Here is a 27807-nt window from a genome sequence, read left to right as displayed (position 1 = left end):
TGTAAAAAAAAACAGGTGTGTGTAGCGGAATACGTAAGTAGCACGTGGACAGCTATAGCACCCAGCACTACGAATTGGAGCGAACTTCTGCTTCTCAAAAGTCCGTGTTCGGGGAAAAGTGTCAGTCTTACATTTGGACTCGGACCGTTATTACACCTGGTTGGACTAGACAGGAAGATTTCAGTCTCTCTTGTCGGTTGAAAGAGGTACGTGTCTTGTACAATGTATTCATTTTTCTAGTGGATAAACAGATAGATGAATGTGACTATATGTAACGATTAATTGCGGATTTAAACAGGGAATCTGGAAATTTCGACTCACTCTCCGTATATGTTTCGGTAATAAACCATTTTCCGCAACAGTCACCGTTTTTAGCTAGGTGCTCAGTTTATGGTTAACCTTCCGATATTGATCCACATACGTTAACAAACGCGCATTGACAAGAATCACTTCAAATTTGTGGAAGATTTACTGGCTTGTATTCAGTGTAAAGAATATGTGGTACATATTTTTGTAGTTATATTTTAAAAATGCATATCTCTGTCTTTACTCTTGAACATACGTGTAACACTTGTTAAAGAATATCTGCTTTTCGGTCATAAATTTACCCGGAACTTCTCCGTATCACCAACAGACGCTATTATGTCTTACATACGCCTTTTTATGTCAAGAGTTAAACGAAAAACGATGTGTAAGAAGTCATAACCTCTTCTCCCCATTGTTGACGGTAAGCCTGTAAAAACAAAGCCGTACGTGTGATGTTGATGTGTATTTCTAGGTAGCCACAAGTATGCTAGGTTAAGCCAGGGCATTCCCAAAGCCAGCATCTTAAACTGAACATAAAAACAACACTAAGCCCTGAAATATTCAACCCTCAGAGCAAAGCATTGGTTTTCTCTGTATGACATTTTGACAAATTGAAACCTGAACACACAGCCTCCGGTGAATTTAACCTAGAAAGGTATTCTGACTCTATATACATGACGGTATAGCCGTGGAATGGTACTGCCACACAAGAACTTACTCTGTCGTCATTCGAAACTTCAGAGCATGATAATTTGAACCTAAACAACGTGACTTCGTGAAATTTCGCCAACACTTTGTCGTTTGTGATTTTTTTGGTGCTAAATTGGGATTTATGTCTTGTTTTCAAAGCGAAAAAATATTAAGAAAAATAAAAAATGCGAATTTAAAATTTGACACCTCTGATAGGTTTTAATAAGTGGCCTTCACCAATGATGCGGTCAGCGTTCACACTCATCTGTCTTACTATACAAATAAACTGGAAGTTTCGGCTGCAATTGGCTATACATATGTACATATGTAGTGAAGTGAAGCCGAAAGTTGTTCGGTAAAGGCTGCAATGAACGTATATAACTGCACTGAAATGAAGCCGACAGTTCTTACGTTAAGGCTTCACTGAGCATATATTGTTGTACTGAAGTGAAGCCGAAAGTTGTTCTGTAAAGAAGTTGAGAGCCACCAAGCATACACAAATAATGGTAAGAGGTGGAAAGAAATTTTTTATAAAGGAAGGGAAAGAAGAAAAAAAAAGACAAAAGTGAAAAAAGGAAAGAAATGTAAAGTCTATACAGAGTACAAACAAAACGAATTCCATTTTCTTTCTATATCAGAACATATTGGCGAGGAATCTGGACGTCAGTTCAGGCCATTGTCGTCAGCAATGGAACTGTGGCGCGGGGGTCGAATCACGTTTATGTTGTGGCTCAGTCAGGAGATTTCTGAAAAGGCGCGGTGGTTCATCTGGGCTTAGTCCGGCTTTCGCCACCCAAAAATCAGGTCGACCTCATCTAACACAAATATTCGTTAGCACTGAGTACCATAACATCAAAAAAAATGCATAAATGACTCGTGTAGCTTAGAATGGGTAACCTGGATCAGCCTTATAGGAGGATTAGTTATGAAAGTACCGGAAATTCGTCTTGAAGGAAGTTGAAATCAATATTGTGGCCATTAACCTATCAGCCAACTGAGAGGTACTTTATCATGAGAGTTACAGTCAACCCAACTTTTGAAAAAACATAACCTATTAACATAAAATTACCGGAGGAATTCAACAAATATATGATCAATTGTAAGTAATGTGTGAATGGGTGAGTAATTGAGTAAAATTAGGCTTTAAAAAATTTACCTTTTTCTTTTGCTTGTAAAAACTACTAATTGACCTCTAACTTCACAATGACACGCCTTATCGTCAAACTGGTGCGCATACCAACTCGATGGATAATCCGCCGTCATGTTTATTAATGGAGATGAGTTCGCAGCCGAGTTTGCTCATTACTCTGTTCACATACGTCAATGATAACAGAAAGCATAATGGTTTACCATTAAAATGACCATCCTTGGTAAACAAGCTTTTAAGCAAGATTACATTCATGCTGACACAGGTGAATAGTAATGGAAAGTAATTAACATAGCCCATAGGTAATACTTTTAATATAAAATGCTAATAGCCTCAAATCGTCGTTTAATTGCAAGCTGGGCGAAGTTGGCATTTTATCGCCCTTACCCTTCTAATAAAACCATTGCCTGTATAGATAAAGAAATGCCTGCCTTTATTCATGTCCGCCATGATGAATTCACTCATTTTACACCCTCATTATCAACTGACAGTGGGTGGAACAAAATGTCGACCATATTGTCCCTCATCAATGCAGTCAGTCACAAATTCATGGAATGGCATGCGCAAGCATAGTAGATCTTTTAGCATAAACTGAAACGGGGCTTGAAGTCAAACTCATTGGTTTTCGGGGTTTCCACTTTGAGTGGGTCGTTGGCCTTGATCAGTTAAGAATGTGGACGTATGCCTGGACACTTGCTCTGCCTAATTAACCGTTAGACACATGAACGTAAGGTAAGCATCACGAACAAGACTAGTTATAGCTGTAGACAGAAATACTTTTCCTTATTTTCCTAAAGACTTTTTGAGGAAGGTGGAAAGCAATGACATCTAAAAAATAAAAAAGGTAAAGATCGTTTTAGATGTACTCAGAGTGGCCTTCCCATTCACGCTAAGTTCATGTTTTGCTTTCAATTTATAGTGGTTTTGCCGAGACGAAAGTGTATTTGGAGGCGTTAACTCCCAGGCATTTATTTATCCATTCAATCGAGAACTAACAACGCCTAGCGGACAAAACATACAAGAAATTTTACCCTATATTTTCGTGGAAGCGTTCTCTCAAACAAACACACATTCCTCCTCCCTTTTCCCGCATGTTTATACAAATTACCTACATGTCTTGTGGAAATGTCAAGTAATATTTTTTATCGTTTGCATGTATCTCAAATATTGGTATTAAAGGATTGCTGTCAGTATTGGCCACAAACAGGGCGAACAGAACATGAACGCGCAGCCGTGGTCTTCCTCAAGATAGTGTTCAGTTGTTAATGAAAACATCATTTGTTGCAAAAACTCCAAAAACTTCGTCACGAAACCTTTTATATTATTAATTTGTTCAAATGTGCACTTTTTATGTATTCGCAGGAACAGTTAGAATAAAACCGTAACTGAGGTAGATTGACAGTAGGCCGTATTCGACCGGTTACGCTTGATGATTTACCAAGCATCACACTGTCATCGCTGCTCAAAGTTTACTCTCTATGCTTTGGACGTGGGTATTAAACGCTAAGCCAGGCTTCAGTAATAATGCAAGTATTATCCTACTAAGGACGAGAATGACACATGAGTCTGGACTAAAGTTATTAAGTCGCAATACCCTTTGAAGAAACTCTGACCAGAAACCTTCCTGGAACATCAGGATGCAGAATTCTCAGCCTGCATTTGACAGAAACGTTTTCTTATGTAATTAAAGACGAATATAATCTATATTTAGTCAATATAATAGTGTTAATGTCATTTAACTGATCACAGTTTTCGTCGACAATGTAGTATGGACTTTGTATATGCGAAGTATGCAGCATGTCTTTCAAAAAGACTAGTATTATGGATTTGAGTGAGTAAGCGAGTGAGTGCTTGGGGTTTAACGTCGTACTCAACAATTTTTAGTCATATGACGACAAAGGAATCCTTATGGTGTATGTATTGTGCCCCTTGTCGCAGGACGGATTTCCACCGCTCTTTTATCTAGTGCTGCTTCACAGAGAAGACTTACCGAAGGCAAGTAAGTGGCCCCGCCCGAGAAATTATACTGATACGGGTCAACCATTCGTTCCACTATCCCTTCATGCTGAACGCCAAGCGAGGAAGTCACAACTCGACACAGGATTGATCCTGGATCTCAGAATGTTTTCCAGTGGCTCAGTGAAGCTATGTGATAGCCTTTCGTTTAATTTTAACAATTTAAACAATTTCACGAATATTTGTAATTATCGATTTTGCTATAGTTTATAGGCGAATGTAGTTACATGTAGTTATTTTCAAAATTTTGCGATAATTGACTAAAATAACTAAAATTGATAATGAGGTGGAATATAGTGTAGTCGAACAGAATGATATAATTAAAGATCTTCAGCATAGAGAGTAAGACCAGAGCAGCCATAACAGTGTGATAGCTGGCAAATGGTCACTTGTAAATGGTGAAATATGGCCTCTTGTGAATTTACCTCAGCCAGGCTTTTATTCTAACTGTTCATGTAAATGCCAAAATGGTAGCAATTTACACGCCCCCTAGTACCATGGCTTAAGCAGAATTAGGTAAAAAAAAGTTGGAGTCACGTTAAAAGCAAGTTATTAGTCGTTAGTGGTCTAGATTTTATGTACAAATAGAATATAATTACATGACAGATAGTACAGCACAGATAGTAAGACCAGAGCTGCAAGTACAGTGTGATAGCTGGCAAAAGGTCAAACGTAACCAGTGAAATACCGCCTCTTGTCAATTTACCTCAGCCAGGGTATTATTCTAACTGTTAATAACGCTTGCAAATATTCATGCGAATATATATACATTTAACGATTGGAACACGAATGTCAAGTGGTACACCCAAAACTAAACAAAAAAAGTCAACTTATACAGCATGCGTTGTTCGCGCATTCAGTAATAAGTCTCGTTGGTCAAAATGGTATGCGCTGTCTACGAGTGAATGTAGATCATTCTGTGCCAGTCTGTACTCTTTTGACTGAGTTTGTTGGATGGTTCGTGGAATGCGGACATGCTGTACTAGTGACGCCATGTAGCAATGTACCATTCCGGCACCAAACCACAACACAAACACATTGTTTTAAAAATAACTAACGCATTTGCACTAGTCTAATGGTTAATTCCTGGAGCGTGTTTCCATGAACAGATGTGACGCTTTGTTTTATCAAACAGGTAGACATATGTAAATTCATGCAGCAAATTATGTCATTCCCTAAGTCAGGTCAGCTGTTTGCGGGTTCGTTAGGAGTAAGGTTTTGTTTGGACAGTATTAGAGTTGATCTGAGAATTAGTGGATTATATAACCATGATAATACTAAGTATTCCTTCTCCCTTAACCAAGGTCAATCATGACACAGAATCTCCTGTATTTATTACCATTTGTTTAGCTTAACAATCCGTAATACCGGACATATTTTTGACTAAGGCTCTTGGTTGCGTACCACTTCCAAGAACTGTGACACATTCCGGCTTTGGAGGTGACATTTTCATTGGTTGAAAAGTAGAACTTAAGTCGGTTTTCCAGTATCTTTAACCACAAAAATTCGTGACTACCTCAAATCACTTCAATTTCGGCCTGGGACGATCGTCTTATCCAATACAAACTTGGCTTTGATCCTCGGCACAATATATACGACAATACGTGACAGGCAGTCATTACCGGTAATACTTAGAAAGGGGGAATTTTTCTCACTTCGTAGTGAATGTTCATTATCCGTGTGAGGTAAGCTGTTCTATCAGATTTGTACTCTGAAACACAGCGGCTATAAAGTGTTTAACTAAACAAAGCAATAACATGTTTATTGTCACAAAATCGCTTCTCTGGACGAACAGCGAGAGCGGTGGAATATTATATTTGATATTTATTTATTTATTTATTTATTTGATTAGTCTTTTACGCCGTACTAGAAAATATTTCGCTTATACGACACCGGCTACTATTATGGTGGGAGGAATCGGGCAGACCCCGTGGAAATCCACGACCATCCACAGGTTGCTGGCAGACCTTCCCACGTACGGCTGGAGAGGGAGAGAGCATGAGATGCACGAACTCATAGCGACTGTGCTATTGCACCGCGCTGGCACGCTAACCACCTTGGCGGCGCACAGATGCCCCTAATACGTGATATTCGGAAGATAGGCAATTTTAATATAAGACCTATTAAATGCTCGTGGAATACAGCACAAACCGCAATGCTAAAGTAACATGCAAGTTCAAACCTTTAATGAACCAAACTAGCTATGGGAAATTACCACTGTTTTTATATTATTGTACATTTAAAATGTAATTTCACTTTTATAACGACTATTTCAAGTAGAAAAGTTTCAATTCATGGAAAATCTCTCGCAAGGAAGAGCTGAAACGTTGGTTGATGGTAACATTTAAAGATATTAATCCGGGGCTAGGAGAACTTCATGTCATTATTGTCCTAACAGCTAATCACATGGGAATTTTATGAAGAACGACTGACCCATGTTCTATTGTATCTAGACAATGATATAAGATTTCAGGTTGGATTTGATTTCTGATATGTAGTTGAACTGAAGTTGAAGGCGATGTCATAAATGGCCCCTGCTTACGTATAATCCATATGTTACAACCACATTTCTCCCTGGTGAGAAATGGTTCCTGTGTCAGAAATCGTCCATTTTAGAAATGGTTCTTTTGTCAGAAATATTCTTCAATTTAGTGATGATCTTTTTGCCAGAAATGGACCTTGTGCCAGAACTGGGGTCTCGCGTGCTCACGCAGATATCGGCGAGACAGGTGGGGGGCTCTCGCAAACTAACGCAGATAAAAGTCGTTATTTTACGGTAGTTGCTAGATTGAATACACATCTACCTGTCGACTCGACGGCACAGAACGTAAAATCATGTCTTTTAGCTGCGGTAGTTTTCGAGAACCCCCACCTGCATCGCCAATATCTGCGTGAACTCGTGAGACCCCTGGAATGCCGATTGGGCTTATTAACCTTTTTCTGTAACTAGACGGTCTGCTGCACGAAATCGTACCCTACAACAGACCGAGCTGCATTTGCAAGGCAGTACAATAAGATGTTTGTCCTCCATGGGAAGTTACTTACTGGCCCTGCTTTTAAAAGGTCGTGTTTTGTTTTTGGTAACCACCCGAGAGAATGTCTGCTTTATGCAAAGAGCAGGCATATGATGAAAGACTACAGTTGCCTTTGTGGTTGGTGTTCGCGAGCCTCGAAGTCTGGCCTCCAAATGACAGCTGTAATGTCATGAAGTTCCACTGCAAAAGCGTTCCATCCTTCTGTACACTTCCTTGAACAAGAAACTGGCCTACTGTCCCCTCTTTTCAAAAGTCAAACTGCAAAAAAAGTAAAATTCAGTGCGTGCGTGCATGCAGTAGCTGAACAGGTATGGGATGATTTGCTAAACTTTTACTGAAGGTCAGTATATAGGTGTAGAAACTGTAGTTTACTTATGAGGTTGCAGTGTCATTTGCAAAAAATAAGTAACCGTTCAGGAAAAAGAACTTCATTCACTTATGTTTACTTCTGTACACATATCAGGAAGTTCTCGCTTGAACGAGATGGAGTTGAACCAGTGTTCGCTTCAGCGTCGTAGCTTCACTGCACTGGGTCAAACCAGCTAGATGTATATACTTTTACCGTCCCAGTGATGATTATGAAAATCTTTCTCATATTTAAACTTGCCTGTTCTCAGTGTGCTTCCATCACTTTGAATGCGTTTTTAAAGCTGTCTACTGTAGCAATATCGTGAAAAAGGACACGTTAAATTCAGAATCGGTTCAACACATTTTAAACATTGGATATGTATATGTGGATACGATGACGTTTTCTCTAGGGTAAAGAAAATTATGTTCTGGGATAAATTTCAACGAAAAGTGTCCCATTGTGACTCATAATAGCCAGCATATGCAAAACTGAGTTCCAATGTGGAAATTACTATCAATTATAAAACAAAGCCTTAAATGCAAAGATGTAAGCCTAACAGCATTATCATGACAGAGATATTGGTTGGTTGAAGTTATTGGCGTCTCCATTCAACTGAATGATGTGCAATAAGGGCATGAGTGAAACAATACATGCAAAATAAAAAGAGGTCGCATGACGAATACATACATGTAGTTTAAAAAAAAACTGGATGTCAACTCACATGCAGTAATTAGACAGATAATGCAGGTAGATACATGCAGCAAAAAGCCATAAAATGTTCAAGCGCGTGCAATCAATCATGCAAGATTGCTTTGCATGAAAAATAACAGGGATCAAGAAGAAATCTCATGAGGAATACGTACATGCAGCAAGTAATCATTTTTGAGTGTGTGTGACTCGTATTCACTTATACATGTACTTGTGGATTGCTATCACACCGGTCACGGACAGTTAGCTTAATTCCGGTACACTGACTTCAAATAAATTGCAGTTTTGAAGAATGCATTTTCTTTCACCTAATTCTGCATAACCCATGGTGCTAGGGGATACTGTTACTTCCCTTCTGTTTCAGCATTTACGTGATAAGATTGAATAAAACCGTAATTGAGGTTTTAACTGACAATTGGCCGCATTTCACCAGTTACGTGTAACCATTTGCCAATAATCACAATATCGTCGCTGTTATGGTTTGCTCTACATGTTGTAAATCTTCATTTATGTTTGTACTTCCGGAATCCTGTCGCAAAGCGCAATGAATGTACAAATAGTCGGACGCCGGTCTTGAACCTACTACTGAGGTACAGCGGACAGTTAATGTCGATCTCTATCGTCTGTCAGAGGTGTTTATTGTATCTCTACACGAAGCCTTGGATCACAAAGGCAAGAAAGGCTTTTACATCTCATCTTAACTCACTTGACTATTAAATAAGCACCTGATGCCAATACAAACAGTTCAACGCAATAATCAACCTTATACCGCTTCACCGTTTTTCAGAACGTGTTTGAGGACTAATATTTGAACGCTACTTTTTATATTTGATATTACATACGAGCGACAAATCTAACGGTGAGCTCAGAGTCTCACAGTGCTGCCACAATTGTCATGCTGAAATAAAGGTATGGGTGAGAGAGCAAACAAAGGGTTGACACTGTAGCCAGAAATGTGTACGCAAGACTTAGTTATGTAGACAGAAGGATTACAGCTTTGTATAAGACCGGTAATTTTATACAGGACAAGAGTTTTGTTTCTTATGCATGTATTCATGTCCATATAGCTTTAAAAGTTGGGGCGGCGTAAACTTAACTCGCCCATTATAAACAATACATCGTCCACAGTCGTGTCGCTATACAGCTAAGCCTATACTGCGTCTTCTATACAATTGTGAGCATAGAGCTCTAAATACAGGACTTGCTTAATATATGTATATATTATTGAAATGGCTTTGAGTATGTCTCACCTTTGTATGTTCCGTTGATTTTCATAAAAATTGAATTTATGAAGTCATTCATTTTATTGTATCCAATATTATCACCAGTGTGCTAATTTGATTAAAAACTTCATCAAAATACTACAGATTTGTAGGTTTGGTATTATATCATTACACGAAGAGTTTCACATTTCGCAGTTGACACATTTCACCTTATCGCAGTTTATACCTTGAACCACTGCCTAGTCTGTCTTAGCGATAGTAAGTCAAATAGATCCTCTACAGTATATTAGTAAGGCTTGTGTTATATAACATATGAATAATATGGGCTCAAATATGAACAAATCACATTAAATGAAAGCGCCATGTTGGATATTCCAACAGGTCCTGTCAAAGCTCAACTGAACAACAAATTTTGATTAGCAATAAGTTAAAAACAAGCTTGGGGCACGCTTTGGATCCTGATAACTTGTAAGTGCATACAAACTGTTGATTGCATGCACCTCTTTATATGAATCTTCATTCCTATATTTTTCGTTACTTTCTTACCTCTTTAGTGTTTTTTGTTAAAAGTTGTTTGGGAAATATGGAGTTTTATATGGAGATACGTGGAACATTCATTATGATCGACGACTGACATATGAATGACTGTTACGACGCCTGGATTATAGTCGTGTTAATGCAAAGTTAATACATTGTTTAACGAATGCATGGGCGGTCTCTAGACTTTTATCTAGTGCTGCTTCATTGAGACGACTTACCGAGGGCAAGTAAGCCGCCTCACACGAGCCATTACACTGATATGGGTCAACCAGTCGTTGCACTTCACTTAATGCTGAACGCCAAGCCTCTTTTAAGGTCTTAGGTGTGACCCAACCGAGGATTGATCTTGGATCTACCGCTGCCGAAGCGGATGCACTAACGGCTGAGCTATCCACTGGTTAATGTCAGTTTGAATAACTGTGACAACCTTATTCTAATTGTAAGTTTAAAGCCAGTTATGTCGTTACATAAGCAAGGTGCTGTACAGCATGGTTTCATGTTGTTGTTTAAACCAAATTTCTGAACAGATGAAAGCACATATGACACATACACAATACTACATTATGAACACTTACAGCTGAAATGAGAGTTTGTAATTCAACCACAAAAGGCTCTCTTCTGAATTTTAAAGCGCATCTTCTCATGTTTCTTCGCAGTGTTCAAATCTGAGTCATTCATGCACTAACACGATGTAAAGTTATGGCTAATCTGACAGCAACCTGCGCAAATTCGTAAGTTTCCCTCAGGCTTTGTTCGGTTTCCTCCGACAACAATGCTGGCCGCCGTCGAACAAGTGAAATATTCATGAGTACTGCGTTAAACACCAATCAAAGAAATAAATGAAGTTACAGCTAAAATGAATACACGCGATACATTGAGTATACAGACATTTTATATTCAGTTAATAATTTGTGAAATACACTGAAATCAGGACTCGATAAACAACATGTAATACACGTTACAAAGCAAGATATGTGAAGTCCACACACAACATGTATCCAGGAACGTGTTATTTAAGTAAAACTAGTAATGATATCATTGCTTTTGTGAACCGGCGTGGTAAGAAATCGTTAACATTAAGGTCTAAATATGTGCAAATATGGTATTCGTGAGTCTGTGCGTCGAAACAGACGTTCGTTTGCTAGCCGTCAACCAGAAAGGACGTTCCAGGTCAATAATCGCAAGGACAATTCCCAAAACGACGGATAACACAAACCACTTAAGAGCTAAGGATGTATGTGAAGCACGAAATTAGGACGGAATTATGCAAAGTGAAACCTAACAAAAAATATATTTCTGTAAACAACTGTTGTTAAAGTTTGGAAATCAAGAATATACACGTCAATTTATAAGTTACACCAGCGTAATGACCCAGAAGCCTCTCACCATGCGGTCGCTGTGAGTTGAAGTCCAGCTCATGCTTGCTTCCTGTCCGGCCGTACGTGTGAAGGTCTGCCAGCAACCTGTGGATGATCGTCGGTTTTCCCAGGGCTGTGTCCGTTTTCCTCACACCATAATTCTGTTCGCCGTGGTATATGTGAAATATTATATATTTGTCGTATGTATTGAGTACGGCGTAAAACACCAACCAAATCAATAAATAAATATAAGTTACACCAGCGTGTTGCGTGGGTATACGGCATGATATTTCATCAAGATGATCAATATTTTCACCCGAAGAGAATTTTTCTCTGAATTGTGAGAATAATAAATGTTATTAAAAAGGAATTGCGAAGAACTTTGTTTAAGTAGCAAACTGAAATGTACACCTATACTATAGTAAGACAAGTACCCAAGTCACAGTTCATACCATCAATCGGTAAAACAATATATAAATTCTTGCAAAGTTTTAACAGCAGCAACTTATACATCCCTAGTACCGTGACGTAAGTAGAAAAAATCCAGTGATGTTAACAGCAATTCAGTAGGCCTCGCCGGCCTGGAATTACCCAAAATGCTGTGTTATCGTTAAATTGAACAAACGATAGCATGGAAGCAATCAACCCTCTTTACCATCAACTCATTACGCGCCTAATCTCCATAACAGCAACTCTCGTGGAGAGACGCGTGATCTCGCGTCTGACATGTGGCGGTACAACGCAGACGGCTTCTTACGTCAAAATAACGCATTTAACAGCTTTTTGCCAATCTAATTAAACTCTTAACCTTGACAAAAAAGTGGGGTAAAAACAAAAAAAAAAAAAAAACAAACACAATGGATTTCAGATAGGTCAACTTGGACGAATGACGCGAAGCATGGAGGCGTTCGGCCACCCAGGCGGGATACAGGCAGGATTACGTACACGTGATTTTGTACTGATGTCGTGCGAAGTGTGACACCATTGTGTTTGCAGTTTAGGTTTGTGGAAATAGCCTTTGTAGTAAATAAACAGGTTTGCCGGAAGGTGAATCAGCGTAAATCACTTTCACAGACGCAAAGTCAGAATTTGAGCGTGAGGAACGGCATTCGTAAACCACACGTACACCAATAAAAGCATTCCAAATTGGTAATCACACGACTCGTTTCAAAACCAACCTAAAACTCTATTTTCCGGAAAATTTGTAAGAAATAACCTATACATTATAAGTACAGCTTGTAACGTGCAAGAGAGAAACGGTCAACAGTTTTGAATGATGGATGAAAGACATTATTCTAGGCATGATATCCAGTTCAAATTTTGAACTCGTACAGTGTGAATGATTTCCAGGTGGAATACACATATAGATATCTTTATCGCGCTTTTATTGCAACTGTTCATAAAAGTATTATGTTAATGCAATGAGCACGAATGTTAACATGTTCCTAACCTTAAGCGGAATTAGATGCACCTGTGACAACGATGAAGTAGCGTCCACTTTTGTCATGGTGTGTAACACAATATTTGTGTGTTTCATAAAATATTGAGAATACATTGCCAGTGTTTAATTGTTTTGTGAGAAGCATATTTTGCCTAGAATATCTTAGTGGATTGCTTCGTCAAACATTACAATTAGCCATTCCACTTAGGGAATTTTCTTTTGCTCTTATGGTTAATATTTTTGCATATAATTCTTCTTTTGGTTGGGAATGGGGTATGTTCCTATGTTACTGTAACCATGTAATGAAACGGAAACGTGCCTTGAAACGAACTGAGATCACACACACACTATATCAGGGCAAAGGAATGAAAACCCACTAAATACATTGTTACTGCAAGACAAATTACAAAACAATACAGTTACAACAGCATATCAGCATATTCGTAATCATAAATACTCCCAAAAAAGTTCATGCTGTTTTCCTCTCCGGTCGTATGTGGGTAGGTATGTCAGCAACCTACGGATTATTACGGGTTTCCCCCGGGCTCTACCTGGTTTTCTCCCATCATATAATGCTTGTTTCGTCATATAAGTGAAATATTCTTGATCAATCAAATAAATAAATAAATCCCAGAAAATTCAAATCGGCCATGGCGTCAGATGACAATATTTATTTATTTATTTATTTGATTGGTGTTTTACGCCGTACTCAAGAATATTTCACTTATACCACGGCGGTCAGCATTATGGTGGGTGGAAACCGGGCACAGCCCGGGGGAAACCCACGACCATCCGCAGGTTGTGCCAGACCTTCTCACGTACGGCTGGAGAGGAAGCCAGCATGAGCTGGACTTGAACTCACAGCGACCGCATTGGTGAGAGACTCCTGGGTCATAACGCTGCGCTAGCGCGCTAACAACTGAGCCACGGAGCCCCCCCCACCCCCCACCCAACAATAAGATGGATAACTGTTTCTAGTGCGCATGATCGAGATTTCATCGCTGCGTCACAAACAAATCCACATGACCGTGTTAAAGCATTATGACCCTCGGCAGTAACACACAGTTCAGCAAACTCCGTGTGTTTTATTCCACTCGTTGTGACATCTGAGACTTTACATGGGTTCTAGCACAGTTTCAAGTCGAAATATGAGAAAAATACATTTGAAGAGTTGAATTCTGGGCTGTCGGCGAAGACTTTAATGTTGTACTATAGTCATAAACAATGACCATATGCTATTATTTATCTCACCTATGACATGTAACGCACACGCGTTCTGACTCACCACTCGAAACAGCTATCTGCTTATTGAATGGGGGGTGGGGTATTTTCAGTACCTTGCATGACATTCTGGTCGTCTAAATATACTATTTTTACTCAAGACTCCGAGATCACAACTAGACTATATCACATGAAACTTTATTCTCTGATATTTACATGTACAGGTAGCTTTTTAGACGGATTATGTGTAACAATATAGTTGTTTCTATTATTCTTCATTTTTGATCTTCATTCCAGATCCCCTATCGCAGGGACAATGGCTGCCAACATGTTACAAGGCTTTGTTTTCCTTACATTTATCTCAGTTTCTCTGTCACGAAACCGTGAGTATCATTCCACCAGTTTAAATTTATTTTTCCCCTTTTATACATATATACTGTCATTGCTTTTGTTGTGATTCTTTACTAAATGTGATGGCAGCACGGCATTTTCAGTATTTTTAAACCAGTAACTGCCCTTTTTTGACATAATTCAACTTACGCCAAGATGTTAGGGGTTTCCAAGTTGCTACGTATTAATCACCTACAAGAACACTCGGAATATCCGGATCGAAAGAGATATTCATATAATAACTATCAACCAAAATGGACATTCCAGGTCAAATAGCAAGGCCAATTCTCAAAATGACGCTTAGCACAAACCGCCAGAGAACTAAGAAAGCTGCATTTCACAGGGTCAGAGTCGTCACTGTCCTGATTTTACTCTATGAGCTGAAATCGTTCATATTTCTACACAGGTGCTGGCATTTTCAGGGACTGTGGCCTCATTATTTATGTAATTATAGACGTACAGTATAGAGAGTAGAACCAGAGCAGCGACGATAGTGTGATAGCTGGCAATGGTCACATTTGTCAATTTACCTCAGTTATGTAAATGTTTAAATAGTTGCAGATTATATGCCCCCTGGCACCATGGTTTAGGTAGAACTACGTAAAAACAATGGAGAGATGTTGATTGCAATATATTAGGCGTAAATGACTGTGTGGGGTTTAAGGTTTAAACTTTGACGAATCTTAAAACTACCGGAATCGGGTAATTTCCCCTATTTTCGAGAGCATACGGTGCCTTAAATTTAGTTTCAAGTGGCATCATGATTGTGATTTTACGTCATCTGCTTTCTATTTTGTTGACAGTTCTTCGTGAGCATGGATGCTCTCCCTTTGCTGACGTCATCTTCATCCTGGACGGCTCGGAAAGTATCCGTCGCTCAGACTTCAACATAACACAACATTACGTCAGGCGAGAAGTGGAAGCATTGAACGTCTTTGATGACGGCGCTAACGTGGCTGTGATCGTCTACAGCGACGACGTTTCTGACGTGATTCCCTTTAATAGCAACACTAACGTGGATCAGCTGGAAAACGACATTATGAAGTTAAAACAGCCCCGACTTGGAACTAACACAGCGAGTGCATTGCGAGAGGCTGCGAAGTTGTACAAAGCTCATGGACGTCCAGATGCCACCAAGATCGTTGTTCTCATCACTGACGGTGATACCAGAAACAAGTCGCCGCCTCGCCTGGAGGCAAAGGCCTTGAAAGATAATAACATTTCAATTGTAGCCGTCGGCGTCGGACCGGAAACGGACGATACAGAACTCAAAGCGCTTGCGTCTAAGCCGGAATTTGTGAAGAAAGTGGAGAATTTCCCCGCTTTGGACATGCTGAGGATTCCATACCACGAAATCTGTATCATGAGTACGTACCTTAATACGGTGGTTGTCATGGTAACGATGTGATGATCACGTCAGTATTGGTGATCCTAATTAATACTGACGTATTAATCAATGCGACAAAAAGCATAATCCTGCAATTGACGGTTTTAACAGAAACAATGAAAATAACTAATTAGATTAAATCCGGCAACAATCATTGATAGATGAAGATAGAAAAGGACAATTTCCCAGTAGACATTAGCTGCAACATTTCACGAAAAGTTGATGTCATCTTGCATGTAGTTCCCAGGTTAAGACAATGGCCGATGCTATAAGATGGGATGTCAAAAATTGGACCAACTGACTGACCGACAAACCGAGTTACTTATATAGCTGCTTGTCCCAGTTAACAATACACGTCATCAAGACGATCAAGGCTTAAATAGCTTCACTGAAAAACCAGGGCACGGTTGGGTGAAAACTGTACACACAGTATAAGCTGAAACCTGTACAATGTAAGATGAAACCTATGCAACATAGGCTAAAATCAGGGCAGTATTACCTTAGTCTGTGCAGCATAATCTCAGTGTTTATCCATGTAAATGTATAACTGAAACCTTTCTTCCACACAAAGTATAAGCTGGAGTAGTTGCGCACAAAATGCCAAGTTAATTTCACGATTCTTTTCTTTTGTTTGTCACTTACAGCCACAACAACACCACGCAACGACCAGGGTAAGTAACATCTTTTGCAAGCCATTATGTAAAGTTTTATAATCCGAGACGAATTTTTCTTACCAAGCAACAGGTGTTTAAAACATAGGATTCTACGGTGGGACCCTGGGTGTATCAGTGACATCACAGCTGTACTTTTGGCTTGAAATAGTTTGTTTCAGGGTCCATTTGGTGAACGCATTCACAGTTTAGTGACTGTAGATGCACTTTGAGTGATGAAATCTAACAATCTGTCACGTGCCAAAACCTGCTGTGACGTCACTTGTCCCAATATGATTAGAAAAGGCGAAAACAGAATCCAAAGCTGAAAATGCATTTCACTAGATCGAAAAATATTCTAAAAAAACAAATTTAATTATTTTCCTGGACGGTACTGTATAGACCTTTATCTGACATATATTTCATGCTTGTGTTTTCTGGGCCGTTACATAGGTTCGGTTAACGCCGAACTGCTTACAGTGAACATAAGATTTTCAGTCCTTTTGTATTTTCAAGAACATTCCCATGTGTTTTGGTGGCGTATATTAAATAAGGAATTACAATTATTAAGTAGAGAGCGTGATGAAATATCTAACACATTGTGGTATGACACAGCAGTGGGTGGAACACGTCTGTATATCTCATTGAAAGCTCTTTTCCGTTATTTCTTGCGGGTAATAAATTTACGTCCACATTAAATAGTGTGTTGTTTTTACGACATTATGGTACGTATGGTTGCGTAAGAAAAACTTGCATTTCTTAGTGGGAATTTCATTTAAAAATGTCTTTTTTAGAGCGGCTTGACGCTGTGAAATGTGATTCATTTCTGATTACGTCCGGGCTGTCACTTCAACTGTAGGAGTATACTCTGTACAGATCATGCGCCGCTCTCTACGGCTGCTACTGGTAGAGAGCGACGCATGCGCTGTAAGGTGTATGATGCAGGTATATACAATAATAAATGTTATACATGACGAGGACATTTTTATGAAATATTAAATTTGGACGATTAGCAAGGTAAGTCGAAAAAATACATCTTTTGTTGATAATTTCCATTATTGTATGCATATAAAGTGCAGTGATTTGCACCATCGATGGTGGATCACGCTGAATGTGATCTCGTAACATCGACAGTCCAAACACCCTCTGTTGTTGTTGTTGTTGTTTTTAACTTTCCGTATTGACATACCTCCAGGTTGTCAACTGAACGGCAACATTGTCTTCATCTTCGACGGGTCCGAAAGTATCAGCGTAGCAGAGGAGAGGATCATGAAAGACTTTGTCAAAGACCAGATCGACCACTTCAGTCTGGGCGACGGCCGGGCTGGCATGGGATTGGTCATGTTCAGTAACGATGCCACCATTGACATTCGTTTGAGTAACACCATTTCGTCCGCCAGTCTCAAGAACTCCGTCGACAACCTCCGATTGCCGAGCAAAGGTTCGAACATAGCTCGGGGCATCGAAGTCATGGAGGAGATGTTCCGTTTGTACGGTCGACCTAATGAGAACCGCATCGCTGTGCTCATCACTGACGGTGTGTCCATCGACAATGACGAGACGGTCGCCGTTGCCAGACAAGCCCGTAATCAGAACATCAAGTTGGTATCAATAGGTATAGGAAGTGAAGGACAAATTGACACAGACGAGCTGAAAAAGATAGCCAGTAGTGAAGATCTTGTCTTCACTCCGAAAACTTTCGACGACTTTGCCATGATTAACTATGCCGAGAAGCTCAGCGCAGTTTTCGATTGCGGTGAGTATAGGCCTGCTAGTTATGTTGATTTACGTGTATTATTCAGTATGCGGAGTACGAAAACAAGTGAGCGAACAGTTGTCTACTGTTTAAAAGTGTCTGCTTTTCTAATACAATAACCGTCCCCTATAGCACAGTTGGTGGAGCGCTCGCTTCGGGAGCGGTAGATCCAGGGTCAGTTAGGAGTCACACCTAAGACCTCACCTGCCTTCGGTAAGGCGTCTCAGTGAAGCAAGCACTAGATAAAAGAGCGATGGAAATCCGTCCTGCAACAAGGAGGTACATGACAAGAAAAATTGTTACGTACGACGTCAAACCCCAGGGACTCACTTTCTCACTCTTATACAGTAACATACGAGATGCGGGTTAAAAATCAGCCATGCACAGGTAATTTGTCGATTCCATTGCTTGTTGGGCCTTGGGAACAATTTGTGGTTGACGTTTCGCTCATGTGATGTTTTGCGTACTCTAACGTTTGTTATTTATTTATTTATTTATTTATTTATGTATTTATTTGATAGGTGTTTTATATGGAATATTTCAGCATTATGGTGGGTGGAAATCGGGCAGAGCCCGGAGGAAACCCACGAACATCAGCAGGTTCTTACGTTTGTTGATGACCACTTGTCGTCCATTAACACAATGTAAATATCTGTTCGTGACATGATGGAAAGTTTGCTAGTAGCGTGTCAAAGGTCTCTGTGGTCTCCTCCACCCATATGACTAACTGCCGTGATCTCGATGAAAACTTAAGCTAGGGTCAAATTCATCAACAGTGGAAAACGGCAGTTTGTCATTGTTGTCTCACGGAGGTCAAATCTAGTTGGTGCTATCTATATTGACTTATCACGAACTAAGACAGAAATGCATGTAATGCCTATTCCAAGTCCGCCCAATGTTGGTCCATTCGAATTCTACTTCCGTGTTTATATAGTCCAAGTTCTCCTGGACTAAGCATCTTTGTTCGTCTACGATTAGGCGAACGAGATCCTTCTCAAGCTAGTCCCCTGCCTTGACTCCCCTGTTCATAAGACCCAGCCATTGATGAACTGCCGCCGTTTGATTGGCTGAGATTTTCCCTAGGCAGAGACAATAAATTCAAAATGGTGAACTAATAGGGAAAGCGTAAATGCTTGAGAATCCTCGTTTCAGAAGCATTACTATGCTCTGACAAACTCTGTTCTTGAAGAGAGGGTCTCGTTTTCGCAGTGAGGGCATTCCCTCTTGACAGATTTGACAGATTAACAGATATGTACTTAAAAATTCGAGCCATACGGTTTTGATCCTGTTCGCTTCAATGATGCGAGCTGCACTGTTGTTTAGCGCAGAGTATAGTAGCCGAAAGGACAGTGTAGCCTGTATATCCACTGTACTACAAGGTACTTTTCACTGTTCCTCTGTCTTTCTGTCCGTCTGTCTTTATACACGTTTTTTCGTAATAGTGCTTTTCCATGTATTCAAATTTTGTCCAAGCAACTCTTTCCAAATTACTGCACCTATTTCCATGATATATCCCCTGTCGTGTACATGTTTGCACTCTTAAGTTGAATTACGATCGGGTAATTATTTTCATTATTTCTCCCGTTCAGGTACTTAGTGCCATAAGTGATTTTCATGTACACAGATTTTCTGCATACAACTCCTGCAAAAATACATATATTTCACCGATTTCCCTGTAACTTTGTGCAGATCTTTTATATCATTTAAACATCTACATGCTTAATAATAACGACAGCCCGATTATTATTTTTACTTTTATTTATTCTTGGAAATGTTGGCGGAATGGAAGTGGGTATTTGAGACATCCAGATTCTAGTTTGACATAGAAAGGCCGATACACAAGGGTACTTTACATTATCTGGAGATTATATTGCAGCCTTATGTTATAGCTAATAACGTGGTTCTTATTTCATGAAAAGGAACCACCACGCCAAGGACACCATCTACCACGACACGGTGGACAACGACAACGCGTACTCCGATAACGTGGACAACGACAACGCGCACCACTACACCGCGGACAACGACAACGCGTATTCCGATAACATGGACAACCACAAGGCGCACCACTACAACGCCAAGGTACATCACTACTATACCGTGGACAACGAGAACGCGTATTCCGATAACGTGGACAACAACAACTCCACGGACAAGGAGCACCACGACACCATGGACAACGACAACGCGTACCCCGTCAACGTGGTCAACGAGAACGACTACGTCGACGCGAATAGGACCTGTTGATCCTATTGCACCAGGTGAGTCTGTTTCTACAGTCAGCTTTTTATCGTGACGATTCTTTCTGCGCTTAAAAGGATAGACAAGTTTCTCAGTCGGTAAAGTCTGTTTCCTACATACTCTTGATCAGCAAATTTTAATTTTTGCGATTTTTAAAGACCCGGTTCGACAGATAGAAAAACAAACCAAAGCTGTATCTCTGTTAGAGTTACCATAATATGAACTGATAATTAGAGCTGTCCATTAGCCATTGATGCAGCAGAATTCCGGGGAAAGCCTTTGCGTCACTGAATTGGGTTTCCAGAAAAGCCACACAGAGGCCTCTTGTTCGTGAGATGTGAGAGTGGACACAGACAGCTGGGTGATTGCGGAAATCTGTTGGAAGCTATCCCATATTACCTCCAGACACTGAAGAGCTCAAGGTTTAAACAACATGAATGTGTTTCAGGCTGCGAAGACTGTCGGATCAAGTTCGGAGCCGGGTTTGCTCGCCACCCCGACTCGTGTGAGAAGTTCATTCGATGCAGTATACAGACATTGGGTAACGGGAAGTTCCGAGCCTTTGCGCCAGTGGTATTTGACTGTCCCCGAGGCTTGTTCTGGGACCAAGAAGACACCCTGACCTGTCGTTACCCTAACCAGGTTAAATGTCCTGGAGGTGAGTAAAATGTCAGTGTGACTCAGATAGGTCATCTGTCCACAAGATGAGTCAAATGAGCTTATCTCGTGGTGACTCAGCCTGTCCAACTTACTGATCGTAGGTAAGTCATCTGTCGGCTGAATGAGTCATATACGTAAATTATATACTAAGACATGTCATCCGGTCTTAGTGTTACAGTACTTCAGACTGGCCATTAGTGGAGTCCTGTCTGAATAAAGGGGGTTGTGACTTTACATCTGGAAATTAGCCCGGCTCCTGCGAGGCGCTGTGGAAAACCAAAAAAAACACGACTGATTTTTCACACTTACCTTTTCACGGTTCATTGTGTGCATGGTGGCAATAATCAGTCAACGATGCCGTTTGTGCAGTCTTACGTTCGTTGAGTACCAAGGTTCTTCCACCGGTATAGCGTGTGTATCTCTGGACGTCACACGTGGGGAAGTGTGTAACAACTTTGCTAAAGGTCGGTGGTTTTCCCCCGCTTTTTACCGATAAAACTAAGCGCCATCGTGCAGGTGAAAAATTCTGGCGTGTGACCATAAAGTAAATACTTAAAATATTTAAAGTCAAAGAAAACCTGATGAACGGCCAATAAACACTGTTCGATTTACTGTCTTAGATTTTTTTCCAGCCGAGAAAATATTGAAAATCATATATTGTATCGTATCCATAGTATTTTACTTCCAATGTTTCGTCTGAATGAGCATTCAGTGAATGCATTCATAAATCTGTATGTACATGTAATTTGAATGGCGAAATCTAACAGTATATGTGTTTTAAGTGGCAAAGACACACTGTGACGTTGCTGGTCCAAATATGGTAAAAAAAGGCCACCTTAGAATCCAAAGTTCCAAATGCATTTTTCTAGGTTGAAAAACCGAAATAAATCGAAATATTTTATGGACAGTCTTTAATGGTATTTCATTGATATATACTTCACGTTATTGTTTTATTTGCCTTTAAGTAGGGCGATAAAGAACTAACTACAAAGCAGTGAAATAGACAGGATCGATACGGAAAAAAATTGTCGCGCGAATTTTACATGACTTCATCCGGATTCCTCTCTGTATCTGGTTTTGCACAGACCGATGCCGCACGGAGACTGGTTTGAAGGCTTATGGTGACCCAACCGACTGTGGTGTCTACTGGCTTTGTGGCAACGGTTACACGCTCGGCAAGAGGTGCTGTGCAGAAAACTTTGCTTTTGACGATGCCAGAGGAGAGTGCGTCAGAGACAACAACTGTCTTAGCGCTTTCTGCCGTGTCGGTAATCCGGGAGGTAAGTGATAAAATTGCATGCATTGATCGGTGGGATAGAAAATCCTGATGTTTCTTTTTTGTCTTTGGGTGTTGGCCAACAGTTCGTGAAAAATGTTGAATCATTTCTTTGAGTTATAAATTATTTAATATGGCTCTTTAAAACAAATCCGAATATTCTTCGATATAACCCGGATCAATCCGGGTATATTGGAAAGTCTGTTTAGATGCAGCTGCTCATCTAAACACAGCGCTGTATTAAATGTGGATCGTGGCCGAAAAAAGTGCTTTCAATCGCCTGGACTCGTTAGTTCGTCATTTACTTGCCAAAGGTTTGTTCTTTACCCCTGGCACTCAGGTTTACTCAACCCTTAAAACTGACCGGGTCGTCGTATAATTGAAACATTCTTGAGTATGGCGTTAAACAATAATCCTGTAAACAATTTAAAAAAAGAACTATATAGATGTAGAATCGAAATAATCAAAAATAACACTGAACAGTTGTACTGAACCAATGGTAGCCAACGATATGTTATCGATTCTAGGAGACTGTCTCTTCTTGGCGGATTCCACCGACGAGAGGTTTTTCTTGGTCGATGTAAACGGTGTGAAGACGAGACAACCGTGTGCGGCGGGCTTAGCCTTTGTCCAGACAACCTGTGGCTGTCACAAGAGGATAGGTTTACCCACTCAGAGACCTGTTACGGGTAAGGTCATGGCGAAATTCGATTCTTATGCTGCTTTGAAGGGATGCGATTCTGATTGGCTGAATGCCCAGGCTATGCTTAGCCAAATCTGAAGGGATCAGGGTTCAGCCAATCAGCATCGATTCTGTATCCCTTTCACAATGGCTTCACACAGAATAATATGGAACATTTCTCACCTAAAGAAGTCGGTCTCTCAAGGTAGAGAAAAAACATCATTCTCTGCTGGGTGATATTGGTGTAATCCGAAATCACGGTTTCTTGAGCTGCTTAAATATAGGTTTAAAACGGAATAATACTGAACGTTCACGCTTAAAAAAGTCGGCCAAAAACCCCATCATTGTCTGCTGTTATACGCGTCATAACTTTTTAGGTTGAAATTCGTGTAAGGCGAAATCACATTTTAAAGCGAGATTTGCATGGTGTGATCACGCGAAACTATCATTTCCCAGAAAATTCACATAGAGAAGCGAGAATTTGGTGGACATGAAGTCGTTTTCCTCTACCCATAAGTGACCACCATCGTATAAGTCAAACATTCGTGAGTTAAACAACAAGCAAGAAAATAAAGTAAATAACTGTGAGGGAATATGGAGATAACCTGGATTATACAAGACAGTAGGCTTCAGCATAGCGAGTAAGACAAGAGCAGTCACGACTGGGTGATATTTGGCAAATGGTCAGACATAACAGGTGAAATATGGTCTCCTGTCCATTTACCGCAGTCAGGCTTTTATTCTAACTGTTCATGTAAATACATAAATAGTCCTAATTACACGAGCCCTGGCACCATGGTTTAAGCAGAATTACGTAAAAAAAAATGGACAATGTTAACTGCAATTTATTGGACGTCAGTGGTATAGAATTCTCAAAACGCTGTGTTGTCATCACATTTAACATGTAAGGACGAGACGAATTTTTTTTAAAGAGATAACTTGGACAATACAAGACTATAGGCTACAACACTGCAAGCAAAACAAAAGCAGCCATGACTTTTTTGGCAAGTGATCAAACGTAACTGGTGAAATACGGCCCTCTTGTCCATTTCTCGGGGTTTTTTTTTTCGAACTGTTCATCCAAAGGCTTAAATGGTAGCCTCTGGCACGTTGGCTTAAGAAGAATTAAACCCCCAAAATGCAGATGTGTTAATTGCAGTTTATTGGATCTCATGTACTGGTCTAAAATTGATCAAAATGCTGTGTTGTCGTATTTAATGGACAGTAAGATTAAAGCAATGTTAAGGGACAATTCCTCGAGGATGCTGCTTGTCCACCCGCGCATTCCCGGTTTATTCATCTAGGTATCAAAACAGCAAACTACAGTGTAGCTAATTACTCAACGTAAGTTTAAACTACACTACGTGAAGATTTCTATTTTAATATGTTTTAATCGACAGGATGCGAACCTGATGTTTACCTGCCGATGGACGAAGACTTCGCTGATCATTCAGGTTGGGACAGAGGAGTTGGGAACTCAGGGGCGGTCATCGCTCAAGTTTCTGGGGCTGTCGGCGGAGGGGCCGGGGAATTCGATGGCTCAGACGCTGTCTGGATTTACCGCTACAACAACATCGAGTTCCCGCCATACGTCGAAATCCGCTTCCGGTTTAAAGAATCCGATCAATCGCCAAGTGGCAGCCAACCCGAGGCGCTGGTAACCAATGGCAACTGCGGTGATGAACCGTCCTTGGCAATCTCCTCGGAACGCCGTTCCAATGACGTCAGTTATTACACGGAGACGCAGAAGGGTGAGGCGACGACACAGACCAGTTACAGGGTACGTATGTCCCTCTTGACCACGCCATGCTCCGCTTTGGGGCAACGACGTAATGCCTTTCTTAGGGTAAACTACGAAATGCTCCTCTTTTCCTCGTTATGTTTATCTAGCACTCCATGCTTCTTTTAAAATGAACCTTTCACACTAAAGGAAACTCCCTCCTGGAGTAAACCACGTGATGTTCCTCTTGTAGTGAACTACGTGATGTTCCTCTTTAAGTGAACCACGTGATGTTCCTCTTGTAGTAAACCACGTGATGCCCCTATTGAAATGAATCACGGAATGTCCCTCTTTTCGTAAACCATGGCAAACATCCACAGCTCAGAAACCATTCATTTAACCAATCAACAAGTCAGTGATTCAAATGTTTCCCTTTCAGGACGGATGGACGGACGTGAGGTATGTGTACGACAGGCGTGAAATGAGCGGCACCTCCGCCACGTCGACACAGTCCGTGGATCTGTCAGGTAGGTCCACTATGGCAACTGGCAGCTTATACCTTAATGCCGATGCTTGTAAGCTCAGAAAGTCAATGCAGTCGGCAGTGCTTACTCTAATAACAATGTTTGTAACCTCACTACGTCATGGTATTTGAAAGTGTGTACCATAATGCTGATGCTGGTAGCCTCTGAACGCCATAGCATTTGACAACATTTTTTTATCCTGATGCCAATGCTTGTGACCTCACCACGACATGGCAATGATAGCGTTTTATCTAATGCCAGTGCTTGTGACCTCACCACGGCATGGCAATGATAGCGTTTTATCTAATGCCAGTGCTTGTGACCTCACCACGGCATGGCAACTGATAGCATTCTATCTAATGCCAATGCTTGTAACCGCACCACGTCATAGCAACTGATAGTGTTTTATCTAATACCAATGCTTGTGACCTCACTACTATATGGCAACTGATAGCATTCTATCAAATGCCAGTGCTTGTAAACGCACCACGTCATGGCAATTGATAGCTAGTACATTAATGCCTGTGCTTGTAAATTTACCACGCCATGGCGTGTTTTTCGCACTGACCAGGGTGTAAGTGAAATGTTCTTGATTTCTGAGTAAAACAACCAATTAAAGATATATAGAAATAGGCTTAATTCCAAAGAAAGTTTTTAGTAATGGTGGAAACGTGGGTAACGCGGGGGTCTTTTTTATGTTTTACATTGCATGATACTTTTTTGTTTTCAGGTATAATCAGGCGTACGCATAGCCCTCTTATCATAGGTCACGGACAAGGCTATCAGAATTTCACTGGCTATATCGACGAGGTAAGAAAAAAACGCAACACCAAATGATATGTGTACACGCACATAAAAATTTTGTGTGGTTTGAAACTGTTGTCAGATGTAGGGTTTATACTAAACCGGTTGGTTTTCTGAAGGTGTGAAGTTCACCTCAGACGGACATAGTTTTCCAGTTGGCATCACTGGCTTTCTATCAGACACGTTTCGATCCCGAAAAATTTGGCACTGCCCTGCTTGCTTGCTCAGCATTAAAGGAATTGGCCAAGTATTGGTCGCCCTAGTGTGAGTATCATGCCAGTAAGGCAGTGCCAGAAACTTATGTCTGCTACAATTTGTTTATGTATTTATTATTTATTTAGTTGATTGGTGCATCAACCTACACACAAGAATATTTCACTCATACTTATAGTGGGAGAAAACCGAGCCCATGACCATCCGCAGGTTGCTGGATGAAGACCGCAGAGGAATCCAGAAAGATCTGGACTTGAACTCACAGCGACCACATTGGCGAGGGGCTCCCATTGTGCTGCTCAAGCATGCTTATATGGAGGCATTGAGTGTCAGCTACAAGGAGACATCGTCTTGAAAAGACCGAACTAATATTGAAAGCCACGTTACAAACCCATCAAACAAGGCAAGGAACAAATCTTTCCTTATGACATTGCATTGTTTCTTCCAAGGCGTCTGTTGTAGTTTCTTTAACCATCTCATAGTATTTATAATTTGAAATAGCGTGTTTATCGAGAAACAGATAATTTTTAATAAATGATCAATTTTATCCTGTTAGAAACCATTTTGCCCGAACTGCAAAGTAAATGACAATGATAATCAGTTACTAACCATGCTCAGTGGCATATGTTACAAATGGATATTTGAGTGAGTTGGATACACGTTAAAATTAACCAGAACAATTTGCTTATTTTCAGTTCTACGTATATTTCTGCGAGCCATGAACGTTACTGCGTCGAGAGCACACGTAGTCCAGGTGACCACGTGATGTCTGCGGATTGATGACGTCAGAAATCGTCAAGACACATGAAGGCATTGTCATGGAGATAAGCATCTTGGACTAACCAGTGACGTAACAGAGGCTATACAAGCTGTTTGACCGAAGTTCAGCTGTTTAAACTGCTCTACAAAACATTTTAATTTTATATTCAATGAAAGACACTGACGATATCAAAGCCATTCGTTTTTGTTTGCTTATTCAGTACGACGCTTTTTTGTTGGACTTTTTTTTTTGTTCTGTTACACCGGGTAAAGTCGCTTTAAGCCAATAACAAACAGTTTGTACTTAAGATCTGCCACACTTATTTAATGCTGTAATAGGGTCATGCACCATATCTACTCGCCAGCCTAACTGTCTCAAGGATACCGAGTGGAGAAATTCTCACCTCGGGTTCTGATACAATAAAATTTCGGCGTGTTGAGCTTGCTGAACACTTCTCCTCGTCTGTTCTTCATTTATACATGTGTTTTCTTTGACGCGTTCACCCAAAAAGTGATCAGTCATTTTTAAAAGGAAAATCTGAGTGGTGCTAAAATTTATTCGGTTATTATATCATAATACGGTGTCATACTCAACAGCATGTCTTGTAAGTCTCATACATGCAGAATATTTGTGTTCGATTAATAGAATATGTGTGTTAAATATAACAGTACAATCTGCTGCAATAACAGAATGCATTCTAGCATCACTCA

General features: G+C 40.3%; 1 protein-coding gene across 1 annotated transcript; it reads left to right on the top strand.

The window, feature by feature from the left end:
- Positions 1–111: 111 nt before the first annotated feature.
- LOC135476692 (uncharacterized) lies at positions 112–27541 on the top strand. Its single transcript, XM_064756804.1, has 13 exons — positions 112–206; positions 14332–14417; positions 15228–15791; positions 16456–16482; positions 17657–18217; positions 20137–20478; positions 20907–21116; positions 22204–22398; positions 22922–23083; positions 24477–24856; positions 25236–25323; positions 26051–26130; positions 27033–27541. Exons 2-13 carry the CDS (start codon positions 14351–14353, stop codon positions 27057–27059), a joined length of 2703 nt encoding a protein of 900 aa, XP_064612874.1. The 5' UTR covers positions 112–206; positions 14332–14350; the 3' UTR covers positions 27060–27541.
- Positions 27542–27807: the final 266 nt, after the last annotated feature.

Source organism: Liolophura sinensis, chromosome 10 (assembly GCF_032854445.1).
Source record: "Liolophura sinensis isolate JHLJ2023 chromosome 10, CUHK_Ljap_v2, whole genome shotgun sequence".
Lineage (NCBI taxonomy): Eukaryota > Metazoa > Mollusca > Polyplacophora > Chitonida > Chitonidae > Liolophura > Liolophura sinensis.
The sequence above is the reverse complement of the archived record's forward strand: the minus strand, read 5'-3'. Positions and strand labels throughout refer to the sequence as shown.